This window comes from Artemia sp. Qi Xiang Cuo, chromosome 12, assembly GCF_049724085.1.
Source record: "Artemia sp. Qi Xiang Cuo chromosome 12, ASM4972408v1, whole genome shotgun sequence".
NCBI lineage: Eukaryota > Metazoa > Arthropoda > Branchiopoda > Anostraca > Artemiidae > Artemia > Artemia sp. Qi Xiang Cuo.
In genome coordinates, this window is record NC_142805.1 from 3,011,969 (window position 1) to 3,033,645 (window position 21,677).

Sequence of the window (21,677 nt, forward strand, 5' to 3'; positions counted from 1 at the left end):
CCAAAAACAGCAACTTGTCATTAAAGAAGGAAAACTGTTCACACAATATTTTTTCTTACATTACTAGATCACCATTCCATCCAATTGGCTATATTTTTTTTTTGCACTACACGATGACATTGCAACGATGGCCGGCTGTCTTTTGCCGGGTACGCCTTTATGAGTTATCTAAAAAACGCTCAAATGTTGCCCTTAAACAGTTTGATATTCCCAAAAACATCAACTTGTCATTAAAGAAGGAAAACTGTTCACACAATATTTTTTCTTACATTACTAGATCACCAATCCATCCACGTGGGTATATAGTTTTTTTGCGCTACATGATGGCGTTACAACTATGACCGACCGTCTAGTGCCAGCAACGCCCTTGTGAGTTATCGAAAAAACGCTCAAATGTTGCCCTTAAACAGCTTGATATGCCCAAAAACAGCAACTTGTCATTAAAGAAGGAAAACTGTTCACACAATATTTTTTCTTACATTACTAGATCACCAATCCATCCACGTGGCTATATAGTTTTTTTTGCGCTACACGATGGCGTTACAACGATGGCCGGCTGTCTTGTGCCGGGAACGCCTTTATGAGTTATTTAAAAAACGCTCAAATGTTGCCCTTAAACAGTTTGATATGCCCAAAAACATCAACTTGTCATTAAAGAAGGGAAACTGTTCACACAATATTTTTTCTTACATTACTAGATCACCAATCCATCCACGTGGCTATATTGTTTTTTTTTTTTCGCTACACGATGACGTTACAAAGATGGCCGTCTGTCTTTTGCCGGGAACCCCTTTATGAGTTATCTAAAAAACGCTCAAATGTTGCCCTTAAACCGCTTGATATGCCCAAAAACAGCAACTTGTCATTAAAGAAGGGAAACTGTTCACACAATATTTTTCTTACATTACTAGATCACCAATCCATCCACGTGGCTATATAGTTTTTTTTTGCGCTACACGATGACGTTACAACGATGGCCGACTGTCTCGTGCCGGGAACACCTTTATGAGTTATCTAAAAAACGCTCAAATGTTGCCCTTAAACAGCTTGATATGCCCAAAAACAGCAACTTGTCATTAAAGGAGGGAAACTGTTCACACAATATTTTTTCTTACATTACTAGATCACCAATCCATCCACGTGGCTATATAGTTTTTTTCCGCCACACGATGACGTTACAACGATGACCGACCGTCTAGTGCCAGAAACGCCTTTATGAGTTATATAAAAAACACTCAAATGTTGCCCTTAAACAACTCTATATGCCCAAAAACAGCAACTTGTCATTAAAGAAGGAAAACTGTTCACACAATATGTTTTCTTACATTACTAGATCACCAATCCATCCACGTGGCTATATAATTTTTTTTGCGCTACAGGATGACGTTACAACGATGGCCGGCTGTCTAGTGCCGGGAACTCCTTTATGAGTTATCTAAAAAACGCTCAAATGTTGCCCTTAATCAGTTTGATATGCCCAAAAACATCAACTTGTCATTAAAGAAGGGAAACTGTTCACACAATATTTTTTCTTTCATTACTAGATCACCAATCCATCCACGTGTGTATTTTGTTTTTTTTACGCTACACGATGACGTTACAACGATGGCCGACTGTCTCGTGCCGGGAACACCTTTATGAGTTATCTAAAAAACGCTCAAATGTTGCCCTTAAACAGCTTGATATGTCCAAAAACAGCAACTTGTGATTAAAGAAGGAAAACTGTTCACACAATATTTTTTCTTACATTACTAGATCACCAATCCATCCACGTGGCTATATAGTTTTTTTTCGCTACAAGATGACGTTACAACGATGGCCGACTGTCTCGTGCCGGGAACACCTTTATGAGTTATCAAAAAAACGCTCAAATGCTGCCCTTAAACAGTTTGATATGCCCAAAAACATCAACTTGTCATTAAAGAAGGGAAACTGTTCACACAATAATTTTTCTTACATTACTAGATCACCAATCCATCCACGTGGCTATATAGTTTTTTTGCGCTACATGATGACGTTACAACGATGACCGACCGTCTAGTGCAAGAAATGTCTTTATGAATTATCGAAAAAACGCTCAAATGTCGCAAATTTGATATGCTCAAAAACATCAACTTGTCTACTTAGATGCGCCAAGCCTCAAAATGCTATTAGCTCTTTCACGTTGTGCTGTAGAACCTCAATGGTTCTCGTAATTTTTCTAGAAAACGGTTTATGCTTAATCAGAGCTAGAATATTAATCTATGTACAGCATTTCTAATTTTCAAATAGTTTGCCAATGATGACTATGAGGATTTTATGGGTTCATACGTTAGATATCTGTGAAAGAACGCATTTAAGTGTGAAAAGTTATACTTCGCGCAGCGCCTCTTAAACCCTTAGTATAGAAAATTACGCATGAAGCGTAAAAGCCACTTAAGAGTGAGAGACAAAGAGAGGGACAGGGAAAGAGAGAGAGAATAAAAAGAGAAAGAGAGAGAGAAGGGGGAGTAAAAGCAAAGAGAGATGGATAGCAAGAAAACTCACTTCTGCCGCCAAAGCAAGCTGTTTTTCTAATTGTTGCCGTTCCAAAGTTACTAATCTGACAACATCTTCAAGTTCTAAGAGCTCTTTAGATTTAATCACCTCATTTCGGAATTTTTCTCTTTTTAGTCCTTTATTTTGCAGAGTCTTCTGGGGCTTTGTCACAACTTTTTCGTTGGCCATTCGCTGAAAAAAAAAAATTCAATTTTAATGTGATAAAGTGATTTAAAGTTGCACCTATACGTATCTGAAAATCTAAATCGTTTATAATGAAGAACTGAAGTGCTCCAAGTAAAATATAACAAAATTATAACAAAAAACAAAAAAAGAAAAACACTATAACAAAAGGTGAGTAAAGCAAAGTGAAAAAACCGCATTGCCTCGAATGGATCCAAATTTTCATCTGAAAGGTGAAGAGCTACATGGAATGCACATTTTACAGTTAATGGCAGAACATTTCTTTAAATACCAACTATATAAAATAAGTATGTGCCCCCTGGCATATAGTTATGACAGGGGGCAAGTATATGTCCTCGGACTCATTTTAGGTCTATTCATACCTGAAAACTCTGGATATCTTTAATTTATCTTTTAGTTGTTGAAAATAATGGAGCATTACCACAACTGTGGCAGTGTTGCAAAGTTCCCAGAATTATTAAGCATTACCACAATTGTGGCAGCGTTGTCAAGTTGCTATAATTGTGGCAGTGTTGCAGTGTTGTCAAAAAGAAAAAGTGAAGCTTATAGCTAAATCTGACCGCGCTTTTTGTCGGTAATGCTTCAAACGTCAGAGGTCTTCTGTTTCTAAAATACAAATACTCCTTAAAAAGAAAGCTACAGCTTCCCAAACTGTTGTTTTGTTTCCAATTTTTTGATATTTTTTTTTACAGTTTTTCATCTACGTTTCGTTTTTTTTATTTCGCAACCAAATTTGACTGCTACCAAAAACTTTATATCGAGCTCCTTTTCAGTAAAATGGAAGTTGTTGTTTTTCCTTTCCTCTTAAGAAAAATATAGTTTTAAAAATATAGGTTGTTTGAAAATTCATTTCATTTTCATTCATTTCATTTCAAATTTCACTGTACCAGGTCATTTAAAAGTTGTTTGTATTTAACCTATCCCCTCCCTTTGGTGAAATTCCCAGTACCTACTGGTTGGTTTTGCTTGAAGTCACTTTTTTATCTCACCTTTTTTTTACCAAATAAATAAAAATAGGGCTCTGCCTTAGAATTTTTGCCAAAAATTGCCAAAGGAATTAATATTACACAAAGGTGATTCCTAACACAAAGGTCAAAAAAGTACACAAAGGTCATTTCTAGCACGAATAAGCACGATATAGAAATTAATAAAGTTGAACATCGTCAGTATCAATTTGACACGATAAGTATTCCGACTTAGAATAACAATAGAACACGAAAAAACGTAACAAATTGTTAAAATATGCTATTTAAGGATAAATTTCACTTTCAAGCAAAATTTCGCTTTTTTCATATATCTTTGGTAATTGCATCCTCTAATTTGAAGTCAACGTTCTTGGATTAGAGCCAGTTTATGCAAATAAGCATAAAACACGAATTTTACCAAAATTTTTCACCAGGTCGAGATCATGCTGACCACAATAGTGAACCATCCCATAGAAGCCAAGTTTCAAAACTGAGGAATTAGAGAGCTTAGGGAGCCTCTAATTGAGGGGAAGTGGAAATTTTCCCTTTAAATTTCATTGCCTTTTCAGATTTGATAAATATATTTTCTTGGTATTTGCATTGAAAAAAAATAATTACAAAGTGTCTTTCTCCTCAATACTTTTAGAAAAATAACGTTTTTGTATAAAAAAAATTCTTAAAAAATCCGTATAAGAAAATTTGTATAAAAAAATCCGTTAAAAAAAACCCTTGCTCTACCTTGTACATTTTTATGATTTGGCAACCCTGCTTAAAAGAGCCTGTTTTAAAAGAATCGCAGCTTATCTGACTCATCCCTCTGCTTCTTCTTGCTTTGCATTCACTCTTTTGTTGTCTTTTTTCTTAGGCATATCCTTATTTGTCATCCTTATTTTTATTATCATTATTATTATTATCCTTATTATTATCCTGTTATCCTTATTTTTTTTGTTAGGCGATTTTTTTTTGTAGGAGATATAATATTCAAAGCTTCAAAGCTGAGAAATTAGGGATCTTAAGCTCAAATCACGTTGGGAAGTGCCATAAATGCAGTCTTAACTAAAATGCCCAATGTTTCTTCCACTTTTGCTTTTGATCTCGTTCCCCTTCTCCTTTTTATTTCTTTCTTTCTTTTTTAAGGTATATACTTTTTTGTTTCCCCCCCCCCCTGGTCCAGGTCCATTAGCATGTTATTTCTTAGAATATGTAATATCTTTGTAGGATCCCTTCTAATTTTTTCCCTTCTTTCCTTGGATTTAGTTAGGTCTGGATGCAATTTATTTCCAATTTAAATAGGCTATTTTTAATTTCCCAATCTAATAGATTTGAATTTTATTCATACTTATTTCTCATCAATGGTTGGTGAACGCCAATAAAAAGAAAAAGGAAACAGTGAAATTAGCAAACTTACGGGGATAATCTAAATGTCGGGGATACTTAGGTATATTTTGGGGTATACTTTGGGTATAATATATATCCAGGCAAAAGGAAAGGGGGGATATAGTTAAAATAGAAACGACTCTGAAAATCCAATAAATCAAAACGTTCTGAAGTTCATGAAGCAAGAATTATGTCATTATAGTAGTCTCAGCCTCTCGCTCTTTCTGGCAAAGTTCGGAAAAGTTCTTCCCAAGAAGCATTTAGAGTTTAATATATTTAGTCAGTTGATAAATTACACGTGTTTTATTTACCAATTGACTTATAAAATTTTTTAACGCAATTAACTCTTTCAATCTCAAAGTATTGTAAAAAAGTGAACATTTTATTGCACTACTCTTGTGTAATAACATCCAGTTTTTATGCGTTGAAGTAAAAAACGCCAATTAGAGCCACCTAAGCGGTTTCTTTATTATATAAATAAAACTAAATATTATTTTTTATCAACTGAAGGTAAAGAGCAATATTAAAACTTAAAACCAACAGAAATTATTCGGTATATGAGGGAGTCTGCCCCCTCCTCAATCCTTCACTTGTTATACTGGAGTTTTTTAGTGCTTTAAAAAATACTTCTTATTCCAATTAAACGGTCCTTGTGTTTCGGAGATCGGTCTAAAAGAATTGAGGCGAAAATTTAAACGTGAGTGTAAAGAGCGAGTGACTGAGGAGAGAGCACCCCCCCCCCTCCCCTCATATACGGAATAATTTCTGTTCGTTTTACTTTTGACGTTTTCACTAACTCTCAGTTGAAAAAAAAACTATTTTACTGAATTTCTGATCGCTTTTCAAATCATGCTGAGAAATCAACCTACCCCTCCGTGGAAAATCTCCACTCGAAAATCCCCCCTCTTCGAAAAATTTCTTCCGTGGAAAGTTCCCCAATGGAAAATTCCTCCCGCGTAAAAACACAATGGACAATTCCCAGGTAGCTAAAAATGACCCCCAGAAAATCTGTCCCGTATTATTCCCCCCCCCCCCCCGTAAATTCTCCTTATTTTTATGTGCTAAAAACTTTTTTTTTAAATATCTTTCCTGAGCCTTTTTTTTATCGTGCTGGAAACCCCTCTATATGGAAAATTGTCCACGGAAAATGCCCCCCCCCATTGGAAAAACTAATCCCATGGAAAATCCCCTACGGATATTTCTCCTGCGGAGAATTTATCCCCATCCCAACAGAAAAATCCCCCGAACTATTCCATCCCCTCTTTGAATTTAACCAGGACAATTCCCTCCAAATAGTTTCATAACATTTAAAAGAGAGCAGCCGAAGACGAAGTAAGACAAATAAAAAGAATTGCGTACGTAAATTCCGAAAAATTCCCCTCGTGTAAAATTTCCCCTGAAAAATTACCACTGGAAGCTTTCCTCTTCACGTAAAATTCTTCCTATGGAAAGTCCCCCTGTAGAAAATTCCCTCCACTAAAAATTCTCGTAAAAAATTCTATAACCCCAATAACAAATGTTATAACTAATGGCCAAATTCCATAATTTACAGCCCTTTACCCAGTGGCTCTACTCATGTCATCCCCAGAGGTATAGTTATTGAACTTTTCAACTAGGCTGAACAAAAATGCTATTTCAAAATTTTGATCAGATGTTTCCGGGGGAAAAGGGGCCGGTGGGGGGGGCTACTTGCCCTCCCATGTTTTTGGTAACTCAAACAGAGCACTAGAACTTTTCATTTACGGCCGAATGTACCCTCTTTCTAACTTTTAGGGCCATTAGTTCGATAAGATCACCCCTGGAAAAAAACAACAGCAAATAACACGGATTCGTGATCTTTCTTCTGGCGAAAAATACAAAATTCCACACTTTTGTAGAGTGGAGCATGGGATGTGGAACTTTTACTGTATGGATCTCTTATATGCTGAATCTGGTGGATTAATTTTCATTAAGATGCCTTGAATTTTTGGGTGTGTTTCCCTTCTTTTTCAAAAATTAGACAAACTCTCTTGGGCTCGTAGCTTTTGATGCGTAACAATAAACTTAATGAATGTCATGCATATGGAATCACAGGCAGCGCAATCGCGCTGCCTAAGTAAAGAACGATGTTGGCACGATGTATTATTTTTTTTTTCTCCATACCAGGGCACTTCGTATCGAAGGAGTTCTCGTAGAAACTTCGAAAAGGGCTCATTCGATTGGAAATTCGAGTGGTTAGTGCCCTTATTAATATTCAAAATTAATTGGAGGTAAACTAGCCCCCCCCCCCCACGTCCATCATTCCCCCAAAAACATCCAAACAAAATTTTCAGATAGCCAATGTTTTCAGCGTAGTTCATTTCCAGGTAGAAAATATGTTTTTGAAGAGGACACTCCCCCACAACCCTCAGGGCAAGGGTTTTAAGTTATGCCCTGGGGGGCATACAAGAACGATTTTGGCACAATGTATTATTTATTATTTTTTTCCTTTAGAGCAGGACACTTCATATCGAAGAAATTGTCATAGAAACTTCGAAAAGGGCTCATTCAATTAGAAATTGGAGTGATTTGTGCCCTTTTTAATAGTCGAAAGTTATTGGAAGGCACTAACACTCCTTCCACGCCCACCATTTCCCGAAACACCTCCAATAAAAATTTTGAGATAGCTATTTTGTTCAGCGTAGTTGATTTCCAGATAGAAATTATGTTTTTGAGGAGGACACTCCCCCAGAGCCTACAGGGCAAGGGTTGTAAGTTATGCCCTGGGGGCATATAAGTTTTTTTTTTATAGAAGGCCTTGTCGTAAAAACTTCAAAAAAGGCTCATTCAATTGGAAATTCAAAGGGCTATTGCCCTTTTTAAAAGTCGAAAGTGATTGGAGGGCAACTAACCGCCTTCTCACGCCCATCTTTTCCCAAACACATCCAATCAAAATTTTGAGATAGCGACTTTATTCAACGTAGTTTTAAGTTCTGGAAATCATATCTTTAAGGATGACAACCCCCCCCCCCCACAGCCCTCAGGGCAAGGGTTGTAAGTTATGCCTTGGGGGCATATAAGGTTTATAAAACGCGTTGTCGTAGAAACTTCAAAAAGGGCTCATTCGATTGGAAATTGAAAGGGCTAGTGCCATTTTTAATAGTCGAAAGTGAATGGAAGGCAACTAACACCCCTTCCACTCCCACCATTTCCCCAAACACATCCAATCAAAATTTTGAGACAGCCATTTTTTCACGCAGTTTAAAGTTCAGGAAATTGTACCTTTGAGCAGGACACTCCCCCCACAGTCTTCAGGGCACGGGTTATAAGTTATCCCTGGGTGTATCTAAGTATTATTGAAATCTGTGTCGTAGAAACCTGAAAAAGGGCTCATTCGATTCGAAATTCAAAGGTCTAGTGCCCTTCTTATTATTCGAAAGTGATTTGATGGCAACTAACCCCCCTATCACGCCCACCTTTCCCCCAATTACATCCAATCGAAATTTTTAGATTGCCATTTTGTTCAGTGTAGTTGATTTCGAGATAAAAATTATGTTTTGAGGAGGCCACTCAACCCACAGCCCTCAGGGCAACGTGGTAAGTTATGCCCTGGGGGCATATAAGGTTTTTATAGAACGTGTTGTCGTAGAAACTTCAATAAGGGCTCATTCGATTGGAATTGAAATGGCTACCCCTCTTTTTAATAGTCGAAAGTGAGTGAAAGGCAACTAACAACCCTTCCATGCCCCCAAAGAGTTTATAAAACGCGTTGTCGTAGAAACTTCAAAAAGGGCTCATTCGATTGGAAATTGAAAGGGCTAGTGCCATTTTTAATAGTCGAAAGTGATTGGAGGGCAACTAACACCTTTTCCACGCCCACCATTTCCCCAAACACATCCAATCAAAATTTTGAGACAGCCATTTTGTTTCACGCAGTTTAAAGTTCAGGAAATTATAGCTTTGAGCAGGACCCTCTCCCCCCCCCCCTCCACAGTCTTCAGGGCAAGGGTTATAAGTTATGCCCTGGGGGTATATAAGGTTTTTATTGAAATCTCTGTCGTAGAAACTTGAAAAGGGCCCTTTTTAATTAATATATGCAATGGTTACGTATTTAATATATGCAATGCTTTACCCCCCACACCCCGATGTTGGCCCAATGTATGATTTTTTTTTTTTTTTTTCCATACCAGGCACTTCATGTCGAAGGAGTTGTCGTAGGAACTTCGAAAAGGGCTCATTCGATTGGAAATTGGAGTGGCTTATGCCCTTTTCAATAGTCGAAAGTGATTGGAAGTCAGCTAACACCCCTTCCACACCTACAATTTCCCCAAACACATCCAATCACGATATAGCCATTTTGTTCATCGTAGTTGCTTTACAGATAGAAAATACGTTTTTGATGACGCCACTCTCCCACAACAAGCAAGGCAAGGGTATTAAGTTATACCCTGGGGCCATATAAGAACGATATTGGTACAATGTATCATTTATTATTGTTTTTCCTTTAGACCAGGGCACTTCGTATCGAAGAAGTTATCAAAGAAACTTCGAAAAGGGCTAATTGAATATTAAATTGGAGTGGCTTGTGCCATATTTAATAGTCGAAAGTGATTGGAAGGAAACTAATTCCCCTTCCACACCCACCATTTGCCGAAACACATCAAATCAAAATTTTGAGATAGCCATTTTGTTCAGCGTAGTTGATTTCCAGATAGAAAATATATTTTTGAGGAGGACACTCCCCCACAGCCTACAGGGCAAGGGTTGTAAGTTATGCCCTTTAAGGTTTTTATAGAAAGTATTGTCGTAGAAACTTCAAAAAGGCTAATTCGATTGGAAATTCAAAGGGCTAGTGCCCTTTTTAATAGTCGAAACTGATTGGAAGGAAACTAACACCCCTTCCACGCCCACCGTTTCCCCAAACACATCCTATCAAACTTTTGAAATAGCCATTTTGTTTCACGTAGTTCAAAGTTCAGGAAATTATACCTTTGATCAGGAGACTCCCCCCACAGTCTTCAGGGCAAGGGTTATAAGTTATACCCTGGGGCGTACAAGTTTTTATTGAAATCTTTGTCGAAGAGACTTGAAGAAGAGCTCTTCCAATAGGAAATTCAAAGGGCTAGTGCCCTTTTTAATATTCGAAAATTATTTGAAGGCAACTAGCCCCCCTCTCAAGCTCACTTTTTCCCCAAACACATCCAATCAAAATTTTTAGATATCCATTTTATTCAACGTAGTTGAAATTTTTGGAAATTAGGTCTTTAAGAATGAAAACCCCTCCCCTCCCCCCACACAGCTCTTTGGGCAAGGGTTGTAAGCTATGCCCTGGGGGTATGTAAGGTTTTTATAGAAATCGATGATGTAAAAACTTCAAAAAGGGTTCGTTCAATTAGAAATTGAAAGGGCTAGTGCCCTTTTAATAGTTGAAAGTGATTGAAGGGCAACTAACCCCCTCTCACATCCACCATTTCCCGAAACACATCCAATAAACATGTTTAGATATCCATTTTGTTCAACGTAGTCAAAAGTTCTGGAAATTAGGTCTTTTAGGATGATAACCCCCTCAGATCCCTCAGTGCAAGGGTTGTAAGTTATGCCCCGGGGGACGTATAAGGTTTATATAGAAAGTTGTTTTAGAAATTTCAAAAAGGGCTCATTTAATTGGAAATTGAAATTGACCTTTTTAATAGTCGAAAGTGAGAGGAGAGAAAGTGAGAGTGAGAGGAGGCCCTCTCTCGTCCACCATTTCCCCAAACACATTAAATCAAAGTTTAGAGATATACGTTTTGTTCATGTAAGTTGAAAGTTCTGGAAATTATGCATTTAAGGATGACAAACCCCCCAGAACCCCCAGGGCAAAGGTTGCAAGTTATGCCCTGGGGTAATATAAGGTTTTTATAAGGTTTTAGATAGCCATTTTGTTCAACGTAGTACAAAGCTCTGGAAATTAGGTCTTTGAGGATGACAACCCCCCAGCCTTTAGGGCAAGCGTTGTAAGTTATTCCCTGGGGGCATATAAGGTTTTCATTGAAAGCGTTGTCATAGAAACTACAAAAGGGCTCATTTGATTGGAAATTGAAAGGGCCAGTGCCTTTTTTTAATAATTGAAAGTGATTGGAGAGCGACTAATGCCCTTCTCACGCCCACCATTTTCCCAAACACATCCAATCAAAATTTTTAGATAGCCATTTTGTTCAACGTAGTTGAAAGTTCTGGAAATTAGGTCTTTGAAGATGAAAACCACTCCCACAGCCCTCAGGGCAAGGGTTGTAATGTATGCCTGGGGGCATATAAGGTGTTTACAGAAAGCGTTGTCGTAGAAACTCCAAAAAGGCTCATTCGATTAGAAATCGAAAGGCCTAGTGCTCTTTTTAATAGTCGAAAGTGATTGGAAGGCTTGAAATTTTTATAGTATAGATCGATGTGGGTATACGAGTGTATGTTGTGTATGTTGTTAAAAAGGGTGTTAAAAAGGGTGTATGTTGTTAAAAATCGCTGAAAATTTTTCTCCAGTATACAAATAGCAGGCCAAACTATAGGGTCTGAAAAAACCGAAAATATTTAAAGTATTGTTTTCTTTTTCCCTGAAAGACTGTGTGAATATAAAACGTGCAGAAATTAATTAAAAAAACTTTTTCCACAAAATAAGTTTTTCAAAGGAAAGCAAAGAACTCCATTAAACAAAAATGAGCAAAAATAAAATCAAATAATCTACCAAGTGTGAAACTGCCACAAATCAGCACCGATAAATAAATGAAACCCAAAACGAACAGAAATTACTATAAATAACCGAGTCAAACTGAAAACGAGCAGAAATTAATATAAGTTACGCTCAAAACCTCTATGCCTTCCCAAGGCCAGAACATAATTTGCACTTTACTAAAAGAAATACAAATCTTTTTACTTTTATAACTTTAATAAATCAAATAATATTAACATTTTTATTGCTAAATATCAATATATGTATTTTAAACTTAAACTTCACTTTCATTTATTTTTTATTCATTCGTTTATTTTCCTTGGTAAGGCATAGGGGTTTTGAGCCCAACTTATATTAACTTCTGCTCGTTTTGAGTCTGACTCGGTTATTTGTTTTACTTTCTTTTCGTTTTGGGTTTCATTTGTTTATCGATTTGTGGCAGTTTCACGCTTGGTAGATTATTTGATTTTATTTTTGCTCATTTTTTGTTCAATGAAGTTCTTTACTTTTCTTTGAAAGAAAGTTTTTATTTAATTAATCAACATAAAAACTCAATGATTTTGATGTATTAATTGTTATCAAAATTTCTTTTTTTAGAGTTTCGGTTACTATTGGGCTGAACTGCTCCTTACTTAAAGTTCGTTCCCACAAACCGTTTGACAAATACTCTTATTTAGCTCTATAATGACATACATAACCATTCTTTTTAAACTATGTCACAATGTCAATTTTTTCAAACGAATACTATTGTTACTACTAATTATCAGAATTTTGCCTATTACTTGGAGGCCAACAGTTGCCAAAAAAGAAGGAAAAGACACTTTTACCGTTGGTTAGCCACATAGAAATTAACTGAACCCTTTCTTTCAATCTTTACAAGTCAGTCTAGTTTTGATTGAACCATCTGCATTGTCTTTAAAGCTAAGTTCCTTTACATGAGAAGTCGTGGACGAGAAGGCAATCATTTTCCTATTCAACAGGACTTTAACGCTACCTATTAAATTGCTAAACTTTACCTATTAAATTGGACAAAAGAATAATGGTCCGTTCACACTACTCGGTAGAATCTTCCAAACTAGAATAACTTAAGACATTCCACTAAATTATGTAACCCTACGGAGGAAAATTAAGTTAGGCAACACAAAGTCGACTTTAGCTTTGCTTTGAATTGTAGGTTACGCCTGTTTATGTTACGCTACCGAAAAGTCAAACAACAACAAATTGGAATTTCTGGGTGAGCGATTAATAAATATTTAATATAAATTAATAAGATAGGGTAAAGGTAGGTGCGATTTTTCTGCATCATGCCTTGGTTTTCCTGTTATTAGTATGTGTTTTTTCTGCTAAATAAATGCCTCCTTAGAATTCCAATTTTCCACAAATGATTCAGAGAAACACTAAGTTTAAGAATCAGGGTTTCCATCAGGTCAAAAATAAAATCACTAGAAATGTAAGAAAATATAAAATTTGAAAGAAGGCTTCTTTTTTGTGAAAACGATTGAAACTTTTTTATTATTTTTTTTATAACTACCCCTTTATAAAAAAAAAGCCTATTGCAGTCTTCCAGAGGAAATAAGAGGTGTTCTGTATCCATGGACACTTGGACATGAAACTGGGGAGAACAGAATTTGACAATGTCAAAGATTAATAGAATAATTATAGGAATAGCTTACGAACGAGTAGAAGATGCCATAGGGAGGAAATTTAGATACGCATTTTTCTAAGTTATTGGCAAAAACACTCTAAGATTGGGAAAAAAGAGAAAGGGTTTGTAAAAAAGGCTTCAAGTAATATATGAAAATAAGAAGAAAATAAGGAAAGTAGAAAAAGCATAGAGATGTGAAAAGGAGAAAATAAATTAAATTGCCAATGCAGCCAGATGGCACAATAGCAATATATTGTATTGAAATGTTGAAAAATTGAAAGGAAGCAGACATTTTGGACTTATCCCAGTTAAAGTTTGGAACGGGACCTCAATTAGTGATAAAAAAAAGTGTTAAAGAGAGATGGGCAGCAAATTTTGAGAATCTGTTAAGACATGATAAGTTTGTTCAAAATCTTATAGAAAAGAATGAAAAATGTTCATAAATTTGGAATAGAAGGAATATTTACTGACGAGTAGAAGTTAAGAGAGTATTAAAAGGGTTAAAACATAAAAAGGAGTTAGGTGTTGATGGTTTGGTGTTTGAAATGGTGGTGGCGAAATCAGAGATAAATTGCTGAAGATAATGAATACAATTTTCGTAAAAGAAGAAGTAGAAGAAGTGGTTTATGAAAAACTTTAATTAAACCCCTTTCATAAGAAAAGCTGATAAGAGCGAGCAGGGTAATTGCAGAAATATTAGCTTGATTCCCGTTATAGGCATTTTTTTTTAGCATGATGACATCTACTAGACTAAGAGACGCTGTAGATAAATCTTTGAGAGGAAAGTCGTCTAAAGAAGCACTTGCAAGTCAAAAGAGAATGCAACTAAACATACACAATCATTATTTTTTGTACCCACGAGCATATACGTTCTGTTTTACCTGTAATTAATTAAGAAAAAAATATTTTCAAAAAGAAGTTGTCAAAGAGAAGTAAAAAGTCATATATACAGGCATAAAACGAGCAGAAATTGAAACTCTTTTTTTTAAAGGCATGGTAAGCATTGATGACTTTATCCATGTCAAAATCCCAGACCCAATTATCAAAACTATCTTTTTCAATTTTGGCGCGTTTCGAGTCCACTGTCACTTATCTTCTAACCCCATATTTCAATTTTCTTCATTTTGGATTTTCACTACTTCAGACAATTTGCCAATGCACTTTGCTTTAGCTGCCATTTTTGGTCTAGTTTTAAATGACAGTTCCGGTTGTAGACTTTTTAATGGTTCCGGTGGTGGGACAAAAACTTCTTTTTTTCCTACAAATTATCATTTACAATACTTGTAAATTTTCGTTTTTGGGTATTGTCTCATTTGATAGACCATGTTGCTGATTTTCGCCCGTTGTGAATTTAATTTTTTCGGGGGGTTCTCTTGGTCTTATTACGTTTTATAGTTCAGGTGGTTCCAAAAAATCCTCATTTTAATTCTCATTGCTATCATTTTCAATTTTGACACGATTTGATTCTCGCTGTCGCTTATCTTCTAACCCCATTTTTCTTTCTTATTAAATTTGCATTTTCATTACTTGAGGCAATTTGCCAATGCCCTTTGCTTTAGCTTCCCTTATTGGTCTTGTTTTACATGATGGTCCAAGTTGTAGATTTGTTAATTGTTCGGGTGGTGGGGCAAAAACTTCTTTTCTTCTAACAAATTATTATTTATAACACTTATAAATTTTCGTTTTTTGGGTCTATTTCTAGACAAGTTTTTCATACTGATATGTCTTTTCATACTGATGTCTTTTCAAAGGTAGCCTATTTGATTATTGAAGCCAGTCTGATTTGTAACACCGCTTGTGTACTAAGCTTCAAACTTTCGGTTTTCTTTTTTAAATTTATTCAATTGTTGTAATCCATTGTTAAAACGTATACAAATATTTTTGCAATCACCAGTTTTTTGCTTTTTAAGCAATTTACTGTCTTTTCATACTGCTGCCTTTTCAAAAATATTTGATTATTCAAGCAAGTCCGATTTCTAACAACGTTTACTACTATGATTGAAATCTACGATTTTCTTTTTTAAGGTTTTTGAATTGCTGTAATACTTTGTCAAAATATATGTACATATTTTTGTAATTACCAGTTTTTGGCTCTTTAAATCATTTAATGTAAGCTTGTCCATGCATGATAATCTTCAATTTTTCCACATAAGTATGATAAGTGCGACAACATCATTGCAATACTGATGTATATAAAAATGAAGCTACTTACATAAATATTTTTTTGCAAAATTAAGGTTCTAAAAAAATTTTCACAAACTTCACACCTATCTAGATCGTTTTTTAGGCAGTTTTCCCGAATAAATATCAAGCAGTTCCGAGAAAAAATAAATACATACATACATAAATACATACATACACAATTAATGCTCACTTATAAAGATAGTACATACATGGCAGGGATATGGCTCTTTACAAGAAGCAGCGCTAGAGCGTTGCCTATGTACAATGTTCTTGAGCGTTGCCTATTTACAATGTTCTAGAGCGTTGCTTCTGTACAATCTCATGTACGATGCTCTTTAAACTTGTCTCTGTTTTTCAGAAGAATAAACGAATAGTGTAATAGGGGTGATTTAAGAGTAACATGAATAGTATGTGCAAATAAGATCCTAATAAGTCTGACATCCTACTATTGAGACCGCAAATCAAAGAAAAACTGTGGTACTCTTGGAAATGCTTGACTACCAATGCGGTCATTTTGCACGCTTCTCATCCTCCATGAAACCAAAGTCCTGCTTTTTCACTTTCACTGATTTGCAAAAAAAAAGTGTTGATGTGAGGCATATTTCTTGACCGGTTTTGGTACTTTTATTTATCCTCTGATTTTTATTCGAAAATGATCAAAGAGAATTCTGGCAAGGATTGGCGTAAAGTAAAAAACTTAAAAAATTGAACCAAAACTTTCTTATATGCATTTTTGTTATGTTTTCACGAGTCAGACCAATTTTTTTTTTTTGGGGGGGGGAGGTTCAAACCTCTTAGCCCCCTGGATACTTTCTTGGTCCTAATTACACAAAAACTAACTAAGCGAGAAAAAAGAATTTTAGAAACACATAAACATAGCTGGAACTCAACTGGATCATTGTAAACCGACTTAAGTTTAAAAGAAGAACAGAGAATAAATGGCCACATGTATGATTTTAGCCCTTGCCCTTAGGGATACGTGGGTAGTAGCCTACCTTCTCCTTGAACCACATATTCTGGACATTTCAATCATTCTTAGTGAAATATTTGTCTAAGACCGTGGTATTTATAGAGTTCTGCGAGCGAAAACACCGTTCCTAGGGTTCGTGGTGCTCGGGGAAAAAATAATTGCAGTGCCCACCTCGCAACTCAAATATAAGCAAAACAAGTCGAATCAAAGTGAAAAATTGGACCAAAGCGAACAATTGCCCAGCCGTAGCGCCCCCTAGGCCACGGGACCCGAGGAACTGCCAAGGTTCCCCATGGGAACGGCTCTGAATCGAAAAGAGAAGCTTTACAATTGAAAACTGAAAATGGATAAGCTGTTACAATTTAAAATTGAAAACAGAAAAGAAATAAACTAAAAATGAATGAAAGAAACCCAAAACTTTTCTTAAAACAGTTCGGTAGTATATAAAAAAAAGTTTTTTCAACTAAAAGCAAGGAGCAGCATTAAAACTTAAAATGAACAGAAATTATTCTGTGTATGAAGGGAGCTTCCCCCCTCTTCAATGCTTCGAAGTTCACGCTTAAGTTTTTTAGTTGTTTAAAAAAATATTTTATTGCAGTTAAACAACCCAGTTAAAAAAAAAAAAAGACGCGCAGTCAATTCCCAGTTTATTCCAGTTAAAAAATTGGGACAAAAAGTCAAAGTTTTGCGTAAAAAGGGAAGTATTGAGCAAAGAACAGCCCCCCTCATGTACGGAGTAGTCCCTTTTCGTTTTAAGTTTTAATATTGCTCTTTAATTAATTTTTTTTAACTTAATTAAAAAGAAATTTTATTCAATTTCTGATCACTCCCCCGGAAAATTTCCTCTGGCAATTCCGCCCGGATAATTGTCCGTTGCCTATTTTCATTTGAAAAAAGACTTGTTTTATGTATTTTCTGACATTTTCCAAATCAAGCAGGAGATCCCCCCTCCATGGAGATTTTCCTCGGAAATCCCCACTCCCCATGAAAATTTTCTACCGCGGGGAAATTCCCCCATAAAGAATTTCTTCCAAGGAAGATTCCCACAAGGAGAATTTCTCCCGCAGAAAATCCTCCCCCCATTGAAAAATCCCCAGACAATTCTAACCGCGCTAAAAATTTCCCACGGGTAATTCTCCCGGAGCAAAATTCTACTTGTAAAATTGAGTCGACAAATAGAAACAAAGACAAACAAAAAGAGTCCCAAATATGAAATCTGGAAAATTCCTTCCCTTTAGAATTTCTGGAACCCTCGGAAACTTCCTTCCCCACTGAAAATTCTCCCCATGGAGAATCCTCCCTGCTGAAAATTCCCCTCCTTCTCCCAAGAAATGTCTACATTCATCCCAATAACAAACACTATATGTAAACAATGAGAAATTTTCATAATTTACAGCTAATTCCTTAGAGGCTCTGGGGTCTTGTCATCCCCAGGGGCATAGTTATTGGACCTTTAAACTATGCTGAACAAAATAGCTATGTAAAAATTTTCATCAAAACACTTTTGGGTAAAAAGGGAGCTTGTTGCCGTCCAATATATTTGGTCACTTAAAAAGGGCACTAGAACTTTTAATTTCATTACGAATACGCCTTTTCCCGATATTTTAGCACCGTTGGTTCGATGCGATCACCCCTGAAAAAAAAAACACAAACACACACACATCCTTTATGTTTCTTTTGGCAAAAATACAAAATTCCACATTTTTGCATATAGGAGTTTGATACTCTGTAGAGTAGGATTCTCTGATTCGCTGAATCTGATAGTGTGATTTTCGTTAAGATTACTTGACTTTTTGGGGGTGTATTCCGCCATTTTCAAAAGTTGAGCACATTTTCTCAGGCTCGTAACTTTTGATGGGTAACATTAAACTTAATAACTTTTCCACGAACCGTTTGATTGTAAATAAAGTGGAATTTAAAACAAGAATTGAATGTTCTTCTAGACATGGCTATTAAATTCAATAGATATTCAAGTTTAATCTATCTCAAAGGATTTCTATTAAGTTGTTTATTTTTCGTTTCTGTATGATTAATATTAACATTTCCATATTCAACAACTATTATGATTACCTATCAGTAACAAGTTACAGGACCCTGTAGTAGTTTGAAATCAATGGTAACGAACTGTAAGTAAGGAGCGACCCGGCTAAATAGTAACCAAAACTCTAACAAACGGAATTTTGATACCAATAGATATAACAAAGAATTGGCTTGTTATGCTAATTCCAAATATATAAGTTTCATTAAGTTTAGTCTTACCCCTCAAAAGCTACGAGCCTGAGAAAATTTGTTGGATTTTCGAAAAAAGGGGGAAAACCCCCTAGAAGTCATAGAATTTTAATGAAAATCATACCATCAGCGTGTCAAAGAACCGACTGTAGAGATTTCAAGCTCATATATACAAAATATGGAATTTTGTAAATTTCCAAGAAAAAAGACCACCGATGCGTGTTTATTAGTTTTTTTTTTCCAGGGGTGATCGCATCGACCCAGTGGTCTTAGAACGTCGGGAGATTTCTAATTTTAATTGAAATGAAAAGTTCTAGTGCCTTTTTTAAGTGATAAGAAAATTGGAGGGCAACTAGGCCTCCTCCCGCGCAACTTTTTTTTTCCAAAATTCGTCCAATCAAAATTTTCAGATAGCCATTTTGTTCAGAATAGTTCAAAGGCCAAATAGCTATGTCTATGGAGATAATATGACCCCCCAGAGCCCCTGGGAAAGAGTCTTTAAATTCTAAAATTTGTCCATTGTTTATGTACAGTATTTGGAATTGGGAGGTATGGATACATATTTACCGTTGGGAGGGAAGGACGAATTTTCTGCTGGGGAGATTTTGCACGGGGAGAATTTTCCATGGAGAGGAAAGTTTCCGGGGGATGAAGTTTTCAGGGGCAATTTTACACTGGGGGAATCTGCCAGAATTCCCATACGAAATTTCTTTATATGTCTTGCTTTCTCTTTACCGATTCAATTTTACGTCTGGAAATGTTAAGGGTAATTGTCCGGGGTAAATTTTCGCCAGGATTAAATTGTCCAGAGGATATTTCCGTGGGGAGGGGGATTTTTCCGTGGAAATGGAGCCAGATATTTTGGCGTTATTTAAAAAACGATCAGAAATTAAATAAATAAAAACGAGACTTTTGAACTGAAAGTAAGGAGCAACATTAAAACTTAAAACGAAGAGAAATGATTACGTACGTGAGGGGGGCTGCCCCCTTCTTAACACCTCGCTCTTTACGCTAAAATTTCATTTTTGTCCCAATTCTTTAAAAGCGACTCCTGAAACACAAGGGCCGTTTACTTGGAAGAACAAGTGACTTTTTAAAGTGCCGAAAAACTTTAGTGGGAAGAGAGAGGTGTTAATGAGGGGGCAAGCCCCCTCATATACGTAATAATTTCAGTTCAAGTTTTAATGTTGCTCCTTACTTTTAGTTGAAAAAACTTGCTTGTTTTTTTTTCTTTAATCCTTTCTTATGACCTATTCCCACCCGTTCAAAGATAACCTACTTTTCGCTTGATCCCATATGGATGGCAAAAAAGCAATTTCTTTGGCAACATCTCATCTTCCATCCTTAAAACATGGCCTTTTCATCTCAGCCCTTCGACCATTATAGCCTAGAAAGCGAGATCGAACCACATTATTCGTTGACCTACAGCTCCATGTTTAATAATCCATGTGATGGAGGAGGAGCGTACGAAGCTGTGTTGGCCTCAGGTGGCTTGGTGCTGCGGTGAGTTGTTAGTAGTAGTAGTAGTAGTTAAAGAGTGGCCTACCTAAATTATCTTTAAACAATTCTTCTGGAAAATCATATTTGTGGCCTTTGGCCCTTAGACAGATTTTTCAGAGTCCCCCAGTCCCCACCTAATCAATTTCGTAAACTAAATATATGGCCGAGGGTCCTCTATTACAGTGTGCCAAAATAAATTAAAACAAGAGGTTCTCAAATTATGTTTACGTCAATTCAAAGTGTCCTTAAATTACTGAGATCCCCTCTTCCCTTTTCCCACCATGAAGGGAAGATAAGTGACACTTTATCTTAGTCACTTCTATCAGGCATGTAAAGACTGGGAGGTGGGTGGTTGTGACAGGGGGGGGGTGGCTACCATTTTTCAGACGCCCCTCAGGAACATCGTGATTTATTTTTTGTTATTTATGCTTTTCATTTAATTCCCCTATTTCTGTGTTTTCTCTAAATCTGTGCTCAAATAAATCGCTCCGTTCCTCCCTTCGTTCTTTGAGCCCAAACAAGGACTCAAAGAACTCAAGGACTCATAGAAAGTAATTGTTCAACTCTTTCCACCTAAGATCTGTCAAGCCTTTCGTATACTATTTGGAAAATTCATCGATATATGGGCTTTTAAGTTGTGCCTTAAACAGTTTTGAGGGGGCTTGCCCCCTCCAAAATATCTAGTTGATAATGTTTTATATTTTCAGCATAATGTACCATTGTTTTCCAAGCCCTCATACCCTCCCCTCGAGACCAAGTATTGCATATGTTTCTATAATAGAGGTAACTGATATTCAATGTGGTTTATTGATTTTCATTTTCTTTTCAGCTACTTTCCATTGCACAACACAGTGCTTCCAAATTTATAAATTTGGAAACACAGTGCTTCCAAATTTAGAAATTTGGAAACACAGTGTTTCCAAATTTTGTCCTTCGTGATGAAACTGCTTTACGCATTGTCGCTTTCCAACGTATTGCAATTTTTCGGTACTTGGTGTTTCTTTTCTTTTGATTATGAATTCGATTTTCACCCAAACTACAGAAATAAAACTAAACATTCCAATTACAAAATTCATACTTTATATAAAATTAAACTTTTCCCTAGCGTAGTGATTTATACCTCTAATAGTTTATATTTTTGTTAATTATGTTAAATAAAGTAAGAAATAATAAATAAAGTCATATGCATCATATGCATGGAGTGAATATCATATTCAATGATTATCACTTCGACTTATTATCGATTATATTATATTATTATATTATATTATCGATATATTATATTATTATTGACTTATTATATTCGATTATCACTATTCGACTTATTATCACTTCGGAAAGCGGAATTCTTTCGGCCATTAAAGGTAAATTATTTAACCACACAAGGAAATACAATTCTGCTGTGACGACTGAATCAATGGTCTC

The 21,677-nt window shown here is 36.0% G+C and overlaps 1 protein-coding gene across 1 annotated transcript in view; it reads right to left on the bottom strand.

Annotated features, from left to right (window-relative positions):
• The window catches only part of Rbp (RIMS binding protein), a 439,820-nt gene that overhangs the window by 356,738 nt on the left and 61,405 nt on the right, over positions 1–21,677 (bottom strand). The window contains exon 3 of the mRNA XM_089098234.1: positions 2,527–2,709. Within this exon, the coding sequence (XP_088954360.1) occupies positions 2,527–2,709 (183 nt within the window). The remainder of the gene's footprint in view (positions 1–2,526; positions 2,710–21,677) is intronic.